This window comes from Podarcis tiliguerta, assembly GCF_965153285.1.
Source record: "Podarcis tiliguerta genome assembly, chromosome: 1".
NCBI classification, from domain to species: Eukaryota; Metazoa; Chordata; class Lepidosauria; order Squamata; family Lacertidae; genus Podarcis; species Podarcis tiliguerta.
Window position 1 is genome coordinate 22,654,008 of NC_139534.1, and position 19,537 is coordinate 22,673,544.

General features: G+C 41.6%; 1 protein-coding gene across 4 annotated transcripts in view; it reads right to left on the bottom strand.

Annotated features, from left to right (window-relative positions):
- The window catches only part of LNPK (lunapark, ER junction formation factor), a 42,128-nt gene that overhangs the window by 18,479 nt on the left and 4,112 nt on the right, over window positions 1-19,537 (bottom strand). For 2 of the 4 annotated variants that reach the window (XM_083411726.1, XM_083411727.1), the window contains 5 exons: window positions 19,292-19,382; window positions 14,793-14,834; window positions 13,267-13,454; window positions 9,000-9,058; window positions 5,780-5,820 (listed from right to left, as the gene is read on the bottom strand). In XM_083411726.1, coding sequence (XP_083267852.1) covers window positions 5,780-5,820; window positions 9,000-9,058; window positions 13,267-13,454; window positions 14,793-14,834; window positions 19,292-19,318 — 357 coding nt within the window. In that variant the 5' untranslated portion in view covers window positions 19,319-19,382. Of the gene's footprint in view, window positions 1-5,779; window positions 5,821-8,999; window positions 9,059-13,266; window positions 13,455-14,792; window positions 14,838-19,291; window positions 19,383-19,537 lie in introns of all 4 variants that reach the window. The other 2 variants (XM_083411724.1, XM_083411725.1) reach the window with 1 other exon arrangement.

Sequence of the window (19,537 nt, forward strand, 5' to 3'; positions counted from 1 at the left end):
AAGGTCGGCAGTTTGAATCCCCGCGACGGGGTGAGCTCCCGTTGCTTGGTCCCTGCTCCTGCCAACCTAGCAGTTTGAAAGCACGTCAAAGTGCAAGTAGATAAATAGGTACCGCTCCAGCGGGAAGGTAAACGGCATTTCCGTGCACTGCTCTGGTTCGCCAGAAGCGGCTTAGTTATGCTGGCCACATAACCTGGAAGCTGTACACCGGCTCCCTCAGCCAATAAAGCGCGATGAGCGCCGCAGCCCCAGAGTCGGTCACGACTGGACCTAATGGTCAGAGGTCCCTTTACCTTTTAAGGACAAATTGAGGTTGGTGGTACAGAGCCCCATTTGTCCTAACGGACCAGTCTCCACTGCCTTGCTCTCATAGAATCATGGAGCAAATGTTGTCCGCAGGGACCTCATCTGTTCTCCAGTAATTCTCCAGATTATAGACAGAGGCTCCGAGATTACATTTGCAAGCTTCTTTAGTACCCTTGGGTGCAGCTCAATGAGATTTGAATTCATTTAAAGTAGCAGCTTAGAGCAACACACAAGATAATCTAAACAGGCCTTCAAGAATGATCTACCTGATGGTAAGTTATCTGCTTGCTCAGCCACGAATACTAGATGATATCCGACTAAGTAATACTCTAAGTACTAGAGAGTGAAAGATTGATTCAGAATAGATCACTCAGATTCCTAGGCCTGAAATAAGTTTCAAATATTCTAGGCAGCAATATTTAACTACCATATTTTTTGCTCTATAAGACTCACTTTTCCCCTCCTAAAAAGTAAGGGGAAATGTGTGTGCGTCTTATGGAGCGAATGCAGGCTGCGCAGCTATCCCAGAAGCCAGAACAGCAAGAGGGATCTCTGGTTTTGCTGCGCAGCGATCCCTCTTGCTGTTCTGGCTTCTGGGATTCAGAATATTTTTTTCTTGTTTTCCTCCTCCAAAAACTAGGTGCATCTTGTGGTCTGGTGCGTCTTATAGAGCGAAAAATACGGTACTTAGGAAACCAAGTGAGTAGCATTTTTTAACACACACCTAGAATCACATTATTCTGTACTTGTGAGCCGGTTAGCAGATTAAGAAGCAGATTTCCTATGGTTTGGGCTCTTGTGTCCTCCCTATTCATTCCTCCCCTTGCCCCACATCCACCTCCCAACCCAGTTCATTCTTCAGCATGCTCTCCTCACCTCCCCAACCCTGATATTTACATCCCTACCACACCTGTGCTTCTCTCTTCTCCTGCTACCTTTCGACACTCCCAAACCTAGATTCAAATTTGTAGTCCATTTTCTAACTGCCCAAACGAACAAAAGGCAAAGCCTAAAGCATTCCAAGCAAAAATACATCTCACATTGCCCTAAACTGAAATCAGCATCTCCACTGACAAAGGGATTAGAGAAATTAAGGATCTGTTCCAATCCCTACAACTGTACTGATGGCAACAGCAGCTACAGGAGACTTCTTCTTTGGCGATCACTCCTAGCGTAGTGGTGTCCTCTCACATTACCAAGCACATTCCACTCGGTAGCTAAACTGCCTTGCCAAGTAGAGCAGTCGGGGATGGGAGAAGGATATTTTCCGCTGCCTCCACCCGCACCTCCAACGCTTGCCCCAAACAGCATCATCAACACTGTAGGTGGCATCACTGCTCCAGGATAGTAACACAGGAAGCTGCCTGATACACTGTCAGACCAATGGTCCATCTAGCTCTGGAGTGTCTGCAATGATTGGCAGTGGCTCTCCAAGGTTTAGAGAGAGGGCACCTTCCCCAGTCCCAGCTGAAAACATTGGGGATTGAACCTGGGACCTCCTAAATGTAAAGCAGATGCTCTACCATTGAGCTACAGATACAGCTACAGCTACACTTGAGCTACAGCTACACTACACCAATCACTACTGCTACTACTACTACTACTACTACTAATAATAATAATAATAATAATAAATGACTTATACCCTGCCCATCTAGATAGGTTTCTCCAGCCGCTCTGGGCAGCTCCCAACAGAATATTAAAAATGCGCTAAAACATCAAACATTAAAAACTTCCCTAAAGAGGGCTGCCTTCACATGTCTTCTAAAAGTCAGATAGTTGTTTGTTTCCTTGACATCTGATGGGAGGGCGTTCCACAGGGCGGGTGGCCACTACAGAGAAGGCCTCTGTCTGGTTCCCTGTAGCTTCACTTCTTGCAGTGAGGGAACGGCCAGAAGGCCCTAGGGGCTGGAGTTCAGTGTCTGAGCTGAACGATGGAGTGGAGATACTCCATTAGGTATACAGGGCTGAAGCCGTTTAGGGCTTTAAAGGTCAGTACCAAAGCTTTTAATCGTGCTTGGAAATGTACTGGGAGCCAATGTAGATCTTTTAGGACCTGTGCAGAAGTGCATTGCCCGAATGGGCTTCTATTTCTTTGTCATGTCAGTAGGGCAGAGAATGAAGCCGCTAGCTAAATGATACACAACTTACATAAATCCAGAGACCCATTACAGTAACAGCTGCCAATGTGGCAGCATTTGAAGTCTTCCCCTGGCATCCATGAAGGCTACCTACTCGGTGTCCCCCTTAGTTATGACGTGGTGAGAATGGTTACCTTTTTCACTCTTTAAAAGTACATAAAGCTGGAGGAGGGAGTTAGAAGAGTAACACTTTACTCACTTTCCTTTTTCAGCACTTATTTAGCTTAAATTGCTTCTTTAAGTAGATTTTTTATTTCCCGAAATGCACACATTTAAAAATCCACATCTGATCATGTACTTGTAAGCTGCTTAAGAGTTGTTGTTTTCAATAAACTAGTTGTTTTAAAATTTTGTTAAATAAATAAATGTGCTCGGTGCCCTTGCCTTGGCCATATATGTTACCAAACAGATGGCTGTCACAATTTGCTTGAACAGTACCAAAGAAAGGATTTGTTGGGGGAGCAACAGTGTAAAATAATTCTAAGGGTGTACACAATTCCATCCCCACAAAATGAGCAATGGACATTCATTCATGGCACACTACCTGCTGCTGCCCGCAACGATCTCAGGGCAAAATTTGTATAATATTTATTGGCAGAGGAAAATATTTGGCACAAGTAACTAACTAGCATGTGGAAGACGCAAGTGCTACTTGCAAGCTAAACTTACATAAGAAAGGTCATAGAAAATTCATTGGCTCACAAACCGTATTTCCCTTGACCTTTTTACATAGGTTCTTATTCTTATAAGCTACGGAGAACATTTCCACAAAACATTTTTGCCCTTTCAAAACCCTTTATCGAAGACTAAACTAGCTGCTTTTTTCTAATCCCTTTTAAAGGCCACACAATCAGAAGTCACAACTGTAAGGAAAGCCTGTATTTACCTACCCAACTCATTCCATTAAGATTCCCTCAATCAATTTGACATGTGCCATGGAAGCATCTCACCTGAACAAGTTGACCCAGCAGGGTTTTGCGTGTTCCACGAAATTTATTTCTCAGGGACAAGCCACGAAAGGTTCTGTTACAACAGCCTTGCCCGACCTGGCTGTTTAGGACTCAGATGCCCATCAGCCCCAGCCAGCATAGTCAATGGGAGTTGTATTCCAACAGCTACTGGAATGCACCAACAGTGGCACTCAGCCATGCTGCACCCATTTGGGAGCCATCATGTGGAGAAGTGTATCTCTGGCAAGGCCTTGCACTCCTCCAGCCAATCTCTCTGGGTGCAGGGTGTTCCCAACCTTGCATATACAGCGGTACCTCATGTTAAGTACTTAATTCATTCCGGAGGTCCATTCTTAACCTGAAACTGTTCTTAACCTGAAGCACCACTCTAGCTAATGGGGCCTCCCACTACTGCCGTGCCGCTGGAGCACGATTTCTGTTCTCATCCTGAAGCAAAGTTCTTAACCCAAGGTACTATTTCTGGGTTAGCGGAGTCTGTAACCTGAAGCGTCTGTAACCGAGGTACCACTGTAGTTTGTTAAGGGTGCTGAGAGTGGTTGAGATCCGTATTCCCATCGGAGAGCTGCAATGCCCAGACTTCCTGGGGAAAATGAATGACTGTTGAACAACTCTGAAAATTGTAGCTCTCTGAGGGAAATAAGGGTCTCCTAACATTCAGCACCCTTAACAAACGACAGCCTCTAAGATTAAGTGGTGTGCCCTTAACAAATATGTACATATTTGGCTCTAACAAGCGAGCAGATGTGCAAATATGTGTTCTCCAGGCATTCCTTCCTGAAGCTGACAGCACCACCTCACATTTACTAATACGTTTTCAGATTTCTGCCCTGATCTACCTAGGGGCATATTATCTTTAAGCAGCATCAGATTTGCAGAAAGGCAGGGTCTAAGTCCTATGTAAATCAAGATTAAAACTTATTTTAAAGTCCCTGATTAAACATTAATTCTGGCATCCAACAGCCTACATGCATTCCACCTACTACTAGTAAGAATTAATAAGTCTGTGAATGATCAACCAAATAAAAATACAGTCAAAGGATCCATGCACTGTTTAGGATTTTTTCTATTATTAAGTGCTCTAGAAATTCTCTGCAAATACATAAAAAATAACTTTTGCTATTGGAACAGCTTATTAATGGTGTCCAAGACTTACAAAGATTAATGGACTGGGAGTGAGAAGTGTTTGGCCACGCCCTACTCTCCAGACTCTTAACGCAAATCTCCAGTAGAATGAATTGCAAACTCCAACTAATTTGCTTCTTCCAATAGTTTGAAGCAAGAGCCACCAACATGGTGCCTCCAGATGTTGCTAGTATACAACTCCCATCATCCCAGATCATTGCCCATGATGGCTAAGGCTAACGTTGTTGGGAGCCAAACAACATTTGGAGGGCATGTTGACTTAACCCTGATATACACTAAAAGAGAAACATTTGTTAACAGGTTGGATATGACTGAGATGACCAAACAGTTCAACCAAAAAGATCTGATTAAAATTTACAGGTTCGCTAGTACCTGACCTGAAGTTCAAGGTGCATTTCTAATGCTGAAGTTCGATGATATTTTGCATCAGGACAGTTCAATTCATAAGGAATAGGTGCCCTTCCATTGCCGTTCATATACTGAAAAGTTTTCTGGGTAGTGGATAGCTGATTGGATGTAGTGATTTTAAAACTGCATATATGACTGAATAATAAAAGAGGTGATTGCTGCATTACTTGAAGCCACTGTGACAATCTTTACCTGGATCCATTTTTAAGAGGACCAAGACTTAGGGTTGCTGGCTAGCTTGTATTCTTAGCTCTAATTCTACATACAGCTTTGTGTGGGTCTGTGAATCAATTCCGCTATTGTTATTTTTCTCCTTTTCTACATCAAAAAAGTGGTGTAGCAAAAAGCAAAGTTTCTGATTGAACACAAAGCATTTCTACTTTGTTAGTATTCAGTTCAGGACCTGCACAATACAATTCTAGCCATGTTCATATTATTTTACCTTTTAAAAACAGTTATCTGTATAATTGCATGATAAACACTGCAAAACAGAAAGTGGCTATCTGCCATATTTTGAGCCCAACTATTGCACGCCCAGCAAAGCGGGTGGGGTAGGGTATCTGTGCACTTGACTTCTGTTCACAGAGCATAACCCACCCGCTTCTTATCCTACCCTTTCCAGCCTCCATGCCCCCCAAATCTGCTCTGGAGATTTGAAGGAAATCTCATTGTGAGGGGAGAGGAGGCACTCACACAAAATTGGATTTCATCCATTCAGCCCAATCAAATCCTGTTAACCTATACAGTTTATTTGACGAGATATTACAGGTAAGATTTTGCCAAGCCGTCTTTATAAATATACACACTTACTATTTTTTTCTTCTCGGCTTTTAGAACTTCTAAAGCGTCATCTAAAGAAGAAGATTTAAATCAATATTTAATACCAAGGTGACATGTCAAATATGCATGCATATGCAATAAATAAAAACATTCATACTCTGAATTTGAATACAATATGTTGACCAGCATTCGAGTATAACATTAGCAAACCCCCTGTCTCTTGGTTAATTAATGGAAGAGTTTTTTAAGATGCATCATCATTCACAAGCAGTTTACCATTTTTACTGCAACTGAATGTGGTGAATTATGAACCTTTTAATGTAACACTTTATCAATCAAGCTGCTATTAGAACTAAAATTGTTTTGACCCATCATAAGAACTTCAATAAAAAAGGCAAAAATATTGATGTGAAACTGTGGATGAAGGCATGCCACTTAATAAAGATGTGAATTTGGCTGAAGGTTAAGTAAGAGTATTGCAGTGAGTTATACATATTAAACATGGGGCTACCTCTGAAGATGGTTTGGAAATTTCAGTTGGTGCAGAATTCAGTGGCAAGGCTGCTCACCAGGGCAGGATGGTTTGAGAATATAACACCAACCCTGGCCCGAATGCACTGGCTGTCAACTAGTTTCCAGGCCCAATTCAAAGTGTTGGTTTTGATCTATAAAATCTTAAACGGCTCAGGACTGCAATACCTCAAGAACCACCTCTCTCCATATGAACTGACCCAGACCCTGAAATCATCATCCAAGGCCCTTCTTCCTCCATGAGACATCCAGAGAGTGTCAACATGAGAATGGGCCTTTTCTATTGCGGCTTCGCATTCATGAATGCTCTTCCCAGGTAGACTCACCTGGTGCCTTCACTACATAGCTTTAGCTACCAGGCAAAAACATTCCTCTTCTCACAGGCCTTTAGCAAATGAATCTATGGCCTTTTAGACTGGGGTGTGTGTGTTGTTTTGTCTGTTATTATGTTATATATTTTTGTGTTTTTATACTGCACAAAACCATGATCATTTGATGGAAGGCAGTATATAAATTTCGTAAATAAAATACAAAAATAAAAATAAGCTTCTCAATATCAATTGTTAAATGTCACCCCCAGAATTAGTGTGTGTTATCAGAAATTCACAATTAATAAAATCTCTTTTTGCCTAAACAAATTATTGATAGTCGAAAAGCCATTCTACTGAGATATAAGAAAAGAAACACCATAAAAATGCAGTTTTAACACTTTGCTAAACTTCTTTGGGGGCTGGGATGGAAATGCATGTGGGATTTTTCATTAAGTTAACACTATTCCATTTTCAAACTCAATAAACTCAATGTAGGAAGCCACTATCAAAGTAGCAGTAAAACATATCTGTTGCAAGCCCTCTAGTGAGGGCCTATATTAATTCTGTAAAGGGCCTAGCACACCTACAGGGTTTGTGGAGCAGTAGGCTTTTAAGGGTTTAAGCAGAAAGGAACGTGTCAAGATGCAGTAATGAACAGAGAAACGACTCGCAAAGGGCATCAAACTGTGAAATGTAACAGGTTTGTTATAAACCAGCCTTTGCGAACTTGGCATCCTCCAAATGTTCTGGACTACATGTGGTGGTGGCTGATGGGACTTACTGTCCAAAACATCTGGAGAGTACCAGGCAGGCAAAGGCTATTGTTATTCAAACAAGGTTCTGGGCTGTTTGGAAATAGAGAGAGCTAATGCAACAAAGGGACTGGATGTTGAATGAAACTGGAAAAACCAGGTTGGCATCTTCACCGTGAAGCTTGCTAACTGGCCTTGGGTAAAATCACTCTCACTGGGTTGTTGCAGTTTTAAGATCCAAGGAAGAAAGGCATAAGTGAACAAGTGACTTTTACAGCCACTTATGTTGCAAACAATGCTCACACCTATGTGACTGTGAATATGGCAAAAGAACAACAGATTTCAGCCACAAGCCACTAGCATGAGAAAGGCTGCATAAGAAATAACTCTCAAGCCTGGGGTTCCTCTCATTTCCCTAGGAAGCCCATGTGCACATTACCTCCAAGTACATTACCTCCAGTCCACATTACCTCCAGGTAGATTTGCCTTAGCTAAGTAAAGATTTCTTCTGCCATTTTCCTTTTTTAAAAAAAATCATTTAAATGAGAAAGGAAGAAGCAACATCTGTCATGAAAAGCCACTGCTCCAATCACAACTGTCCATGCAGAAGCAACAGCAAGTTCTTTGGTGCCATGGTAACCCTAAGTTTTGGGCAAAATTCATTAACAAGCAGAACTTAAAAGTAGCAAAATAAAGAGAGGAAGCTGCAATTAATTTTGTAACCTGCATTGCTGTCATGACATCAATACAGCCTTTGAGAGTCAATTCCACCACCTGAGTTCTAACTCACCTTTTAAAAGAATTTATCAGTCATAGACCAACAAAAAATAAGTATAAGACTCTTATCAGGTTCTCGGGAAACTGAATCATGTTTAACAGTAGCACATGGGATTCTAAACCAGACCCTTTCTGTGGGCACAAATGTCATGCAAGTGAGGACAACAAAACCAGGCACTCTTTAATAACCAAGGGAAGAAAAGGGTCTTCAGTAGGTTAACCTAGGACAGTCCTGCTAAGGCTGCATCCAACTTCAGATTAAATCCATATTGTTGTTGCTATTGCCATTATTATACATCTCAACTTCCTTCCAAAATGAAGTTGATTCCCATTCCTCTCACCATTTTAGCTTCACAACAATCCTGAGGTAGGTTAGACTCAGAAATAGTGTCTGAGCATATATTTCTCCAGTTCTCCAGTCCAACGTTCTAATAACCATTAGACCACAAAGGCTGCTTCATAACTTAGAACAAACACATACTTCCTTGATTCCAGTGATGCTTTGATGTATATTGGGTACAATACACAAGTATCTAAAATACTGTGAATTTACCAAAAGATAAATTACTCATAATTACTTTCTATTAATATAGCAAGATAAGTGTATTTAAATATCCTTTGCTATTCAGCTTTCAGACACATTTAAGTACCTAACAATTAATCCATTCATCTTCAAAACATTTTATATTCATTTTCCATTTTATAGCTGACTATAAGGTTGAGTAGATTTCCTGAAGTCTTAAAAGAAACTCACTCATAAATCTCACCTACAAAACCATCCACAAGGTATTTTAACACGAGACAACTATAGGTTATGTAATTGTATCTATACAGTCCCAATCTGGGGGTGGGGGGGTGGATAAGGAAAAATACACTTACTGTTTCTTTCTGTTCTTTTAGAAAAGAAGAAAATGAGGAGTGTTCTTATACACCAAATTCTGTGGGGAAAGAAAGAATTTCCACTATTAAAATCTAGGCAAAAGGAAACTGAATGTGCCATTCTTCACTATGGATGGAATTAACTTCCTCAGCAGACTTCAACATAACTTAATCTAAAACTTCACAATTAATGCTAGTCTCAAAAAGCAACTAGGGACAAATCAGCTTGCTTCACAGAAACCTCGTTTAATATTAGCAGAATGGGTTCCTTACATGGATTGTTTTAAAAGTGTTTAAAAGAAAGAGCGTTTAGATTGCAAAATAGAATCCCTTGAGTGCAAAGTATGTGAATGATAACAGTGATCCAAACAAGCCCATGCCCCAACTTGGACATTTATACTGTCTAGACTTTCAGATCACTTTCAGAAAACCCTAATTTCTTCCCAGTTGTGAAAACAAGGTCCAGAGTGTGGCCTGTCACATGCTTTAGGCTGATGACATGTTGAGACATCCCCATGGTTGTCATGGCCACCATAACGTCCTGAGCCATCCCAAAGCCAACCGCATTGGCATGAATGCTGAAGTCCCCCCAAAACCAGCAGTCTGAGAATCCTTAGAGAGGAGGACTGCTGGGCAGTGAGGTGGGTGGTAAACCAGCAGAAACCCTAACCTGTCCTGCTTACCCAGCATCAGGATCAAACAACCTATTCTCTTACATTATATCAATTCTTTACTGCATTCATAGATCGCCTTTCCCAATTGTCAAAACCACTCTGAACACTGTACTCCATAGGAGACCCGATCAATGCTGAATAGAGCAGCAGTTGTAACATTCTAAGTCCGGGGGGGGGGGGTGATCCTGCTGAAGCAACTCCCTAGTTGTTAGACAGCATAAAGACCTAAGCACTTGAACTCCTGGCTTTTACCCCCTCCCCTTACCGAAGTACTACAAAACTACTGTGTGAAAGACAGGCAAAGGGTCTCAGCAGGCCTTATGCTCAAATTGTTCTGAATTGCAAGCTCTGTTCATTGTGAAGCGAACAACTTCACTATGAGTAGAACTCAGCCCATAACTACACTATTATCAGTTTGACCACGACAGCCATTTTATCATGGAAAAACCAGCAGCCTCAATATACCGTATGTTAAGCCCTATAGGACGCACTTTTCCCCCTCCAAAAATGAAGGGGAAATGTGTGTGCGTCCTATGGGGCGAATGCAGGCTTTTGCTGAAGCCTGGAGAGCAAGAGGGATTGGTGCGCACCTACCCCTCTCACTCTCCAGGCTTCAGGAAGCTCTCCGCTAGCCGTGGGAGAGCTGCGTGACTTCGCGTAGCTCTCCCACAGCTAGCGGAGAGCTTGCCTGCACCCAGAAGCTTGGGGCGCGCTGAGCTCAGCACGCCCCAGGCTTCGGGGTTCGCACAGCTCTCCGCTAGCTGTGGGAGAGCTGCGCGAAGTCACACAGCTCTCCCACGGCTAGCGGAGAGCTTGCCTGCACCCAGAAGCTTGGGGTGCACTGAGCTCAGCACGCCCCAAGCTTCAGGCTTCGCGCAGCTCTCCGCTAGCTGTGGGAGAGCTGTGCAACTTGCGCAGCCTGCGCAGCCTGTTCTAGGGGCTGGAGTCAGGGGGAAGCTCCGGCTTCCCCCACCCCAGCCCCGCACCTGGGGGAGAAATAAAAATTTGTTTCTTTATTTCCCCCCCCCCAAAAAAAAACTAGGTGCGTCCTATGGGCCGGTGCGCCCTATGGGGTGAAAAATACGGTACTTTGTCATGCCAAAACAGTCCTTTGACTTGGCCCTGACACAATACAGGCTGACCAATACAATGAGGCGTTTTTGAAAGTCACACTAGATCAAGAGTTTTGCAAGCAATTTCATTCTATGAATTGCAAAACACCTTTTGCACAAGATGCATGATCATGAAAAAGACTATTTAGGTGTAAGTTGAGAAGCATAAATGTTTTTAGCAATCACTTCTTTTTTCCAAGAGATCAGCAGATCAGAGAAGTATTAATGTTTCGATTACTATTTTAGTATGCAGAGTCAAAAATGAAGGTTTATTTTCAAAAATGTATTCAAGAAAATCCTTGCATAATGAATTTGTGCAATGTTTTAGAATTAAAGAAGTAAAAACATGTTGTTATTTTCTCAACTTTTCAAACAGGAATTGAAATGCAGGCATCTAGCTAGGCAAACTACATATTCCTGGAAGCCAGCTCATTTTGCCAGCACTAGTAATACAATCAGACCCTCGAGAGTAAGCCAAAACAGCAACAACTGTTGCTGAACAGGGAACAACTGCCAATTGGAAAAGGCAGGCTTAATTTACTTGCTTAAGGATGAAAAACGTCGAGAACTAGGGCTGGGGATCCCACCAGATGTACGGTGCAGCTCCACAACTTGACCACAAACAAAGACAAGTTGGCAACTGCTTACCAATCATTCATTTCCTGCGAGGAAGAAAACTAAACTATTCTGGGGACAGACGAAGAGTGGGACTGCATTTTTTGCAAGTCATAGAAGTCGAAATTTAAGTTCTGGGCCACATACCTCCAAACATACCTGAACACTGAAATGCACTGAAAGATCCCGCAAAAGACTCAGCAAACAGCAGACACCAGTGTCTTGAACAGTGACAACACACCCTTCGCATTAATTATCAACATGGAAGTGTTGAGGGGACACTTGCTCCCTATATGCCGCCATTAACAATAAGTTCTGAAAGGTTTGTCTCAAAACAGATTGCTAACAAAAGTGTGCAAAATTATTGCATCATAAGGTGCTTTGCAAAAAATTACCAAGGAAACATTTAAAAATTGAAAATAATAAAACTGTACTATAAGAGACGACCAGCATAAAAGACAAATACAAAACCAGCACAGAAATACATCAAATACAGCAGAAAACTAAAACAAGCTTCAAATGCACACTAAATTACCAAGCATAGCATAGGGACTTAAAAACAAGTTCTAAAAAGGCCTACTAAGAGAAAAGAAAAAACTTAACCTGGTGAGGAAAAGACAACTTATGAGGGCACCAGGTTAGCTTCCTTGGGGAGAATATTTCATACCCAGAGGCAACCATTATAAAGGTCCTCTAATATTAAATGTATATAAATTTGGCTTGGACCAGGCAGGGTAAGTAAAAATATGGATACACCTGAAATATAAATTTCCCACTAAATAGTTTCACTAGTAACAACAGACTCAAAAAGCAACCAATTGTGTTACATAAGCATTAGATTCCTATGCATTAAAAACCCAAAGGAGTGTCCCTATGATCAGATTATCCAACTGGGTCAGTCTGAGTAGATTTTGCTAACTAATCACTTGCTGTTCATGGATGCTGGACTTTTCAAATAGCAATACAGATTTGCATTTGCCACATCCCCAAACAACGATGACCTGGGTCTGGCATCTAACAAACAAGAAAATAGCTCATATAAAATAAAGTTGTCAAATAACTTAGAATACTGAATTATTAATTTTTAAACAATAGACTGCATTGAGGAAGTAAATTGTAATTGAGGAAGTAAATTGTAGTGGCCAGTTTCTCAGAGTAACTTTTCCCCTTCTCTCTAGAACAGGATCCAACTCTTAATCTAATTTCATTTAAGTAGGGAAGTCTGAAGGGGGAAGGGTGGGGAAGCCAAAATTGACAAAACTCTGTAAAGGGTTGCCTCAGTGCCTATATTTTCTGCCCACACCAGCTGTATCTTCTCGAAGTCCATCAGTCCAATATTCCAAACTGCCCTCATTATGTGTTTCAGTTAACTTTTATGCGCAATGATGTTGCCGCTTAAAATGGGTTAACTTAAAAGCTATTCAGAAATCAAAATAATTACCTTACACTTCAGAAATCTGCTCTTTCAGAAATATGCCCACCAGTTTAGATTTCAATGACAGCCATCAACTCTGATGGCTTTAAAAGAAGATTAGACAAATTCATAGAGGACCTTAGAAAATGGCAACATAATTCTGCATACCAATTTCTGGGGTACCCAATCAGAAGAGTGCTATTGCCCTCATATCCTGCTTGTGGGCTTCCCAAAGGCATCTGGTGAGAAAACATGGAAGACAAGATGCTGTGCTAGCAAGGCTTTGGTCTGATCCACAGGTCTCTTCTTACGTAGAGATATTCTGCTACATTAACCTTTTCAAAAACCGCCTGTAAATTATGACAACCCTGAAATATATACACCCTTACTACAACTCACTAGGCATCACCACTAGAAAAAAGGAGCTTGCAAAGAAGTCATGTTTTACTTACATCAGCGGAAATGCAAACAGTGGAAGAGTCATGACGAACCTTGCTGTCCACTCATCAGGCAGATACCACAAGTAGATAATTAGACAGCTAATAAGGTAGAGAACAGATGAATAGAGGATAAACCTTCCAACCCATAGCTTCTGCTGCCTCTGGTTTTTCTCTCTAAACTCTTCTAGTGCCTGGATATCCTGTAAATTAAAAACAAATCTTTTGAGCATTTAACCTCATGTGCCAAGATTGTACATTCCAGCCATTTTATCTTGAGACAGAAGAATGAAGCCAGGTACTGTAATGAATATACTTAACATCCTTGGTTTATTTAACCTAAGGCATGATCTGTGAGTGGTGTGCAGCAACACACATGCACAGCCCTCGCACAAGGGCAATCTTCTGCACACTGCGCATGGGGAAGCAGGGAAAAGCATAGGGAATCCTGTGATTGGGAGGAAGATGAATGAAATTATGCTGGCCTTATCAACCCAAAGTTTTCACTATATTTTTTCCTATTTCTAAAATAAGTACTATTAAGCTGAATTTAAAAATCTCCGGTCCTGGATAACACAATATGCCCGGGACAATGATAGAAACAAGGAAAGTGTGAAGTTTTAGCTTTCATGTGAGGTTATTTTCCAGAATCACTGTGGACTCAGTACATCAGATGGCCAATATTCCCTGCCCCCATGTAACATCCTGATCCTAACCATTTTTACTTTGAAGCCGTTTCCATCGATTTTGATGGAACTGCAGTCCTAGGAAGTATCATTGGCTGTCATATAAGGCTTGTGAATAGCCAGTTACTTGGAGTAACCAACGATCATGTAAGCATTTGTAAATTAAAAGGTGAGTTGACTGTTCTTCTAAGCACTGACTGTGCTAACAATTACTATGTGGGTGGGCAGGCATGGTCTTAAATCAGGCATAGGCAAACTTGGCCCTCAAGATGTTTTGGGACTACAACTCCCATCATCCCTGACCACTGGTCCTGTTAGCTAGTTTGCCTATGCCTGTCTTAAATTGTTGGCATTTGGAACAAGGATGGCAGGGACAGCATCCAAAACAGCAGTTGGTTTGCTGTTTCCCTGCACACTCTTTTTCCCTTATTTGAATCATGGTCAGTGTCTACAATGATATGCACCCACATAATGTATGCTGTAAACATCGGCCCAGTTTGCATGTCACTTTAGACAATAGCTAATTTTTAAACAATGGCTTAAGCAGCAGCATGTCTCAGTTTGTTGCTCATTCACATTAAACCATAGTTTAAAATGAACTGCATGTTTAATGCAACAACCAAAACAGATCTTTCTGAACAGATTTTTAGACCCCTAACAACCGATTATCTGAGAAGGTACAGCTGATATCAAGTATATTAAAATTTGTGATCTATTTGCCATTCCTTCATAGAACCAGCCTTAATGTATTGACAGTGTCCAATTCCAACCATAAAAGGCAACTGCTGACACTTGAAAGAATGTTAAGAATCTTAGATTTAGTTCTTAAGGCAAGCAATAAGAGATCAAACATACCTTATCTATTTTTTCCAATACTTCTATTGTGGAAGACTTTGTCTGCTTACAAGGGAAAGAAAAAAAGCTGTGAAAATTTGCCCTCAATATCTAAGTAATAATAAACATATAGCCAACAACTGAATATCAGATATATAGGAAAATGTAATGATTAGCACTACACAGAGTACCGCACTACAGTGGTACCTCGCAAGACGAATGCCTCGCAAGACGAAAAACTCGCAAGATGAAAGAGTTTTTTGTTTTTTGAGTTGCTTTGCAAGACGAATTTCCCTATGGGCTTGCTTCGCAAGACGAAAACGTCTTGCGCCTTTTTCTTAAAACCATCAATGCATTCCTATGGGAAACCGTGTTTCGCAAGACGAAAAATTCACAAGATGAAAAAACTCGCAGAACGAATTACCGTAATTTCGTCTTGCGAGGCACCACTGTACGTATCTTCAAACCTCATTTTGAATATTACCATCCCAAGTTCCTCTGTCACATCATGCCAACATGATATATGCCACAAGTGACAAACAACAACATACTTAAGAGAAACATTTAAAACAAAAGCTCCATGATTTTTCCAATAATCAAATATCCCTCCCTCAGATTACATGAGGAAAGTAACACAATATGAAGACCATCATCAATATTTACAGAGTAGTGGAGGAATTTCAAGAGTAGCACATTCTATACCATACACACATAGAACAGCATTGGTCTTATGGATCAAAGATGTGGTGCACAAACGCAGTAGATCATTTAAGAATATGTGAAAGTTCACCAGGAAGTGAAGAAAGTTGTGAAACTGAAAATGTATGAACAGATGAAGAAAGGGGGAAAGAAAATAAATAAGCACAGGGAAATTTTTAATTGATTCTCATATTTGAAAGTAGCCTTTATATAATAAAACCATGGCACATGTATTTTTCCAAGTTTGTTCTCTCATCCCTGCTTATTCAAATTCAGCAAACACACCACCATGCTGCAGATAAGCAACTGAAAGAAGGAACCTGGTGAACCTTCCTTGAAATTGTTTGAATGTCCTTAGGTCTTTCAAAAAAAAAAATAATGTGTTCTTCGGCTCAATACTCCAGGACAGGAAGGTGAAAATAAACTTGAGAAGAACACAATGGTCTATTTGAAGATAAAATGTACCTGCCTGATCTTAATCTACAAAAAAGAAAAAAACAGAGAACATGAGACTATGGTTGGAGACAGATTTGCATTGGCAGAAAGAGCTAAGATACTATGGACACTCCAGGAGGAATGGGCTGGAGGCATGACTTGCACCCGTTCCCCCTTCACCTTGGCCGCTCCTCTGACCCTCTGAAGCAGCTTTTCAGGGGAACAGGGATCTACAGGGGGAAATCAGGGGAAACGGTTTCACCTGCTTCTACAGCAAAATATCTCATGGGCAGGGACATCTATGCGCAAACATGGACCCTAGGCAACTATAGGTATGCATACCTGTGTACACACATGCACTCTAGTCTCTCCTTCTCTCTCAGTGATAGTTAAAAGGAGATAAACTAGATTGAGGAACAGGTAACTTGTAGTGATTGGAAAATGTTTAAAGTTCTGCTAAACTGCATCATGATCATGCACACAAGCATACAAAAGTGATTGGGTCCTATGCCTTAACACGCTAACAAATGAGGAAGGGACATTGGCAGCATGACTGTTCAGTGCTAAGTTTCTTGACATTCCTACAATAAACAGTGCTGAGGGTAATTTTTGGTAAGATAAATTTCTTGTGTAATCAACAGGGCAAAAACACAATGACTGCAGTAATTGAAGATTCTTTCTCCAACATGATAGCCAGCGCTATAGAGTGGCAGCGCTCTGGGCTAGGGAGTAAAGGTAAAGGGACCCCTGACCGTTAGGTCCAGTCATTAATGACTCTGGGGTCACGGCGCTCATCTTGCTTTATTGGCCAAGGGAACTGGCATACAGCTTCCGGGTCATGTGGCCAGCATGACTAAGCTGCTTCTGGCGAACCAGAGCAGCACACAGAAATGCCGTTTACCTTCCTGCCGGAGCGGTACCTATTATCTACTTGCATTTTGACGCGCTTTCAAACTGCTAGGTTGGCAGGAGCAGGGACTGAGCAATGGGAGCTCACCCCGTCGTGGGGATTCGAACTGCCGACCTTCTGACCAGCAAGCCCTAGGCTCTGTGGTTTAAACCGCAGCGCCACCCGCGTCCCTCCTGGGCTAGGGAGACTTGGGTTCAAATCTCAGCTCAGCAACTGAAGTTTCCCAGATGCCCTACAGTATGTCAGTATTATCTGCAGTGTTCAGAACAAGAACCAACTATGTGTATAGTTATGAGTCTATAGAGTTGAGCTCCTTCAGGGAAGAGGAGGGAAGCAAATAATGCAAATATGCACACATATCAATCCATGTACAAATTCTCACATACAACAGTGTTAACATCTTCTTGGTACCTTAGTAAAAATACTTTTTCCTTCATGCATGAAGGAGCCTCATTCCTTATTTAAGTCAATGAGTCTTTTCTAGAGTAAGTGAAGTATGAAATTTGCTCACTTAGGTAAACATACGCCACATATACAAAATACACCTGCAAACCAACAGCACTATGTTCTCTATATGACTAAGAAGGCGGCTGTTGCCTTATGTCCAAGCATAGGAAGAATTGTCATATATTATTTATATATTTCAGTGCTCACGGCAGCATCTGTAAGCCACAAGTATCTTAACCAAGGTAGACATAGCTTTCACTTAATTACATTTTCAATCTCAGTGCCAAAGAAAACTTACTTATTTGTTTATAAAGAATGCTTATAGCCCAGAGAGGCTCTCAAAGTGTGTGGCACAAGGAACAGCCATAACATAGCCGCATGCTATGGGCCGTAGCTCAGTGACAGAGCATCTGCTTTGCATGCAAAAGGTCCCAGGTTCAATCCCTGGCATTTCCAGGTAGGACTGGCAATGTCCCCTGTCTAAAATCCTAGAGAGCCACTGCCAACCAGCGTGGATCTCCACCTTCTATTGAAGTATGCACTGATGACCCAAGCAGAGGTAGTGGGGCCAATAAGCTGGAACATGCTCAGCTCATGATGGAGGCAAGCCTTTCCTTTCTTGAACTGAGAAATAGGCTACTTTCCAATGATATTTAAGGGTTTACCTATGCCGGTTCAGTGCAATCTTATTGACAATTCAAGTGAACACCAAGGGAATTCATTCAGGTGCTCTCAACAGGCCATCACCTTGACTAATTTTAGCAGGATTGGGATTTAACAACTCTAATCGGAGCTACTGTCCTCGCAGCCAGAGCTCCCCTTCCCTCTCTCTGATCTGCAACACAAGGGTGATGATAATGGCCTACTTTACAGTGTTTTTATAAAGCTGACTGATAATATATATTCTGAATACTAAGCAAGTACTATTTTTTGTTCATGGTCCAAAAACAGTTAAATGTGATCCAAAACAAATAAAGGTGGGCTTCTCATTAACAGAAAGGCCGTGCTGCTCCACAGGCTATTTTTCAGAGGTCACAAAACTGGCATACGAACACTCAGCAGATTTCATGCCAACAAATACTTTTTTTATAGACAATGAACAGCTACATAATTAGTGCTTGACTGTTGATGGCATACTCTTCCAGATCTTCTGCCCAAGGCATCTGCTCCAAATAGAACTAAATACAATCCCAACAAAATAAAAAATATACTTAAGCCCACCGACTTTAACTTACAAAGAGTGCAATCCTATCCCTTGTCAGGCAGTGGTATGACAGGAGTATAGCAGCAGTGCCACTAAGCTGGCCAGGGTGGAAGTTGGAGGGGGGGGGGGAGAATAAACCCCTGCTCCACACTAGGCCCGCTCGAAGCTGGCATAACAATCAGGCCTGATGCTATTGGGTGGTGACAATGGGGACACCCAGGGTCCAGCAGATCCCAAACCAGCTCAGCCCCACCCTCTCCCCTGGAACACCTTGTTTTGGTACTTTCCATGGGCTACTGTCAATGGGAACCCAACTGGCAGGCACAACCGGGAGCTCTGCGTCAGAGGAGTGACAACAGCATCACTCCATGGCTGGAGGCTGATGGAGCTATTTTGGGCTGGGTGGAGGGAGAAGTCTATCCTGTTCTACCCTATCCTTTCCCAGCACAGCAGATTATGTTTTGCAATTGCAGCCCAAGTACAGGTAACTTTATCTTGCATTCTTGCCACCATTTGGGGAAAAGACGGCTACTTTGGGCACATTTTGAGACCTGTGAGAAGTCATTCTGCAATGTCAAAATTTCGGTCTCATGTTTTGTTTTGAAGGCACACCATTCAAACAGAAATAGGAGTACCTTAAGACGGAGCCAGTACACTGATAAAGTACCATATGTGCGAAGAAACTAAGGCAAATTTCTTGACCTAGGCACGCCGAACAAGTTCTGTACTCTGCTCTGCATCACAGCAAATTACTTACAAGCAGCATTTGAGACAGTGTTCTTGCATTACAAAAATGTGCACCTCTAGGTGAGAAGATTTACTTACCCGCCATCTGGAAATGATTCCACCCATTTCTATATTTGTGAAGACAGGTCGTTTTGGTAACTTATAACCAATCTTGTAATGGAATTCACAGCTAGAATTAAAGCATTTGTGTTTAATTAAAAATACACCAGCAGTGTAATCCAAGAAGTATAAAGATATTTCAAACAGCATTCTAGTCACCCACACAATTACATGACAAAACATAAACGGCCTATAGTTTCCATATTTTCCATCACATTCTAACTT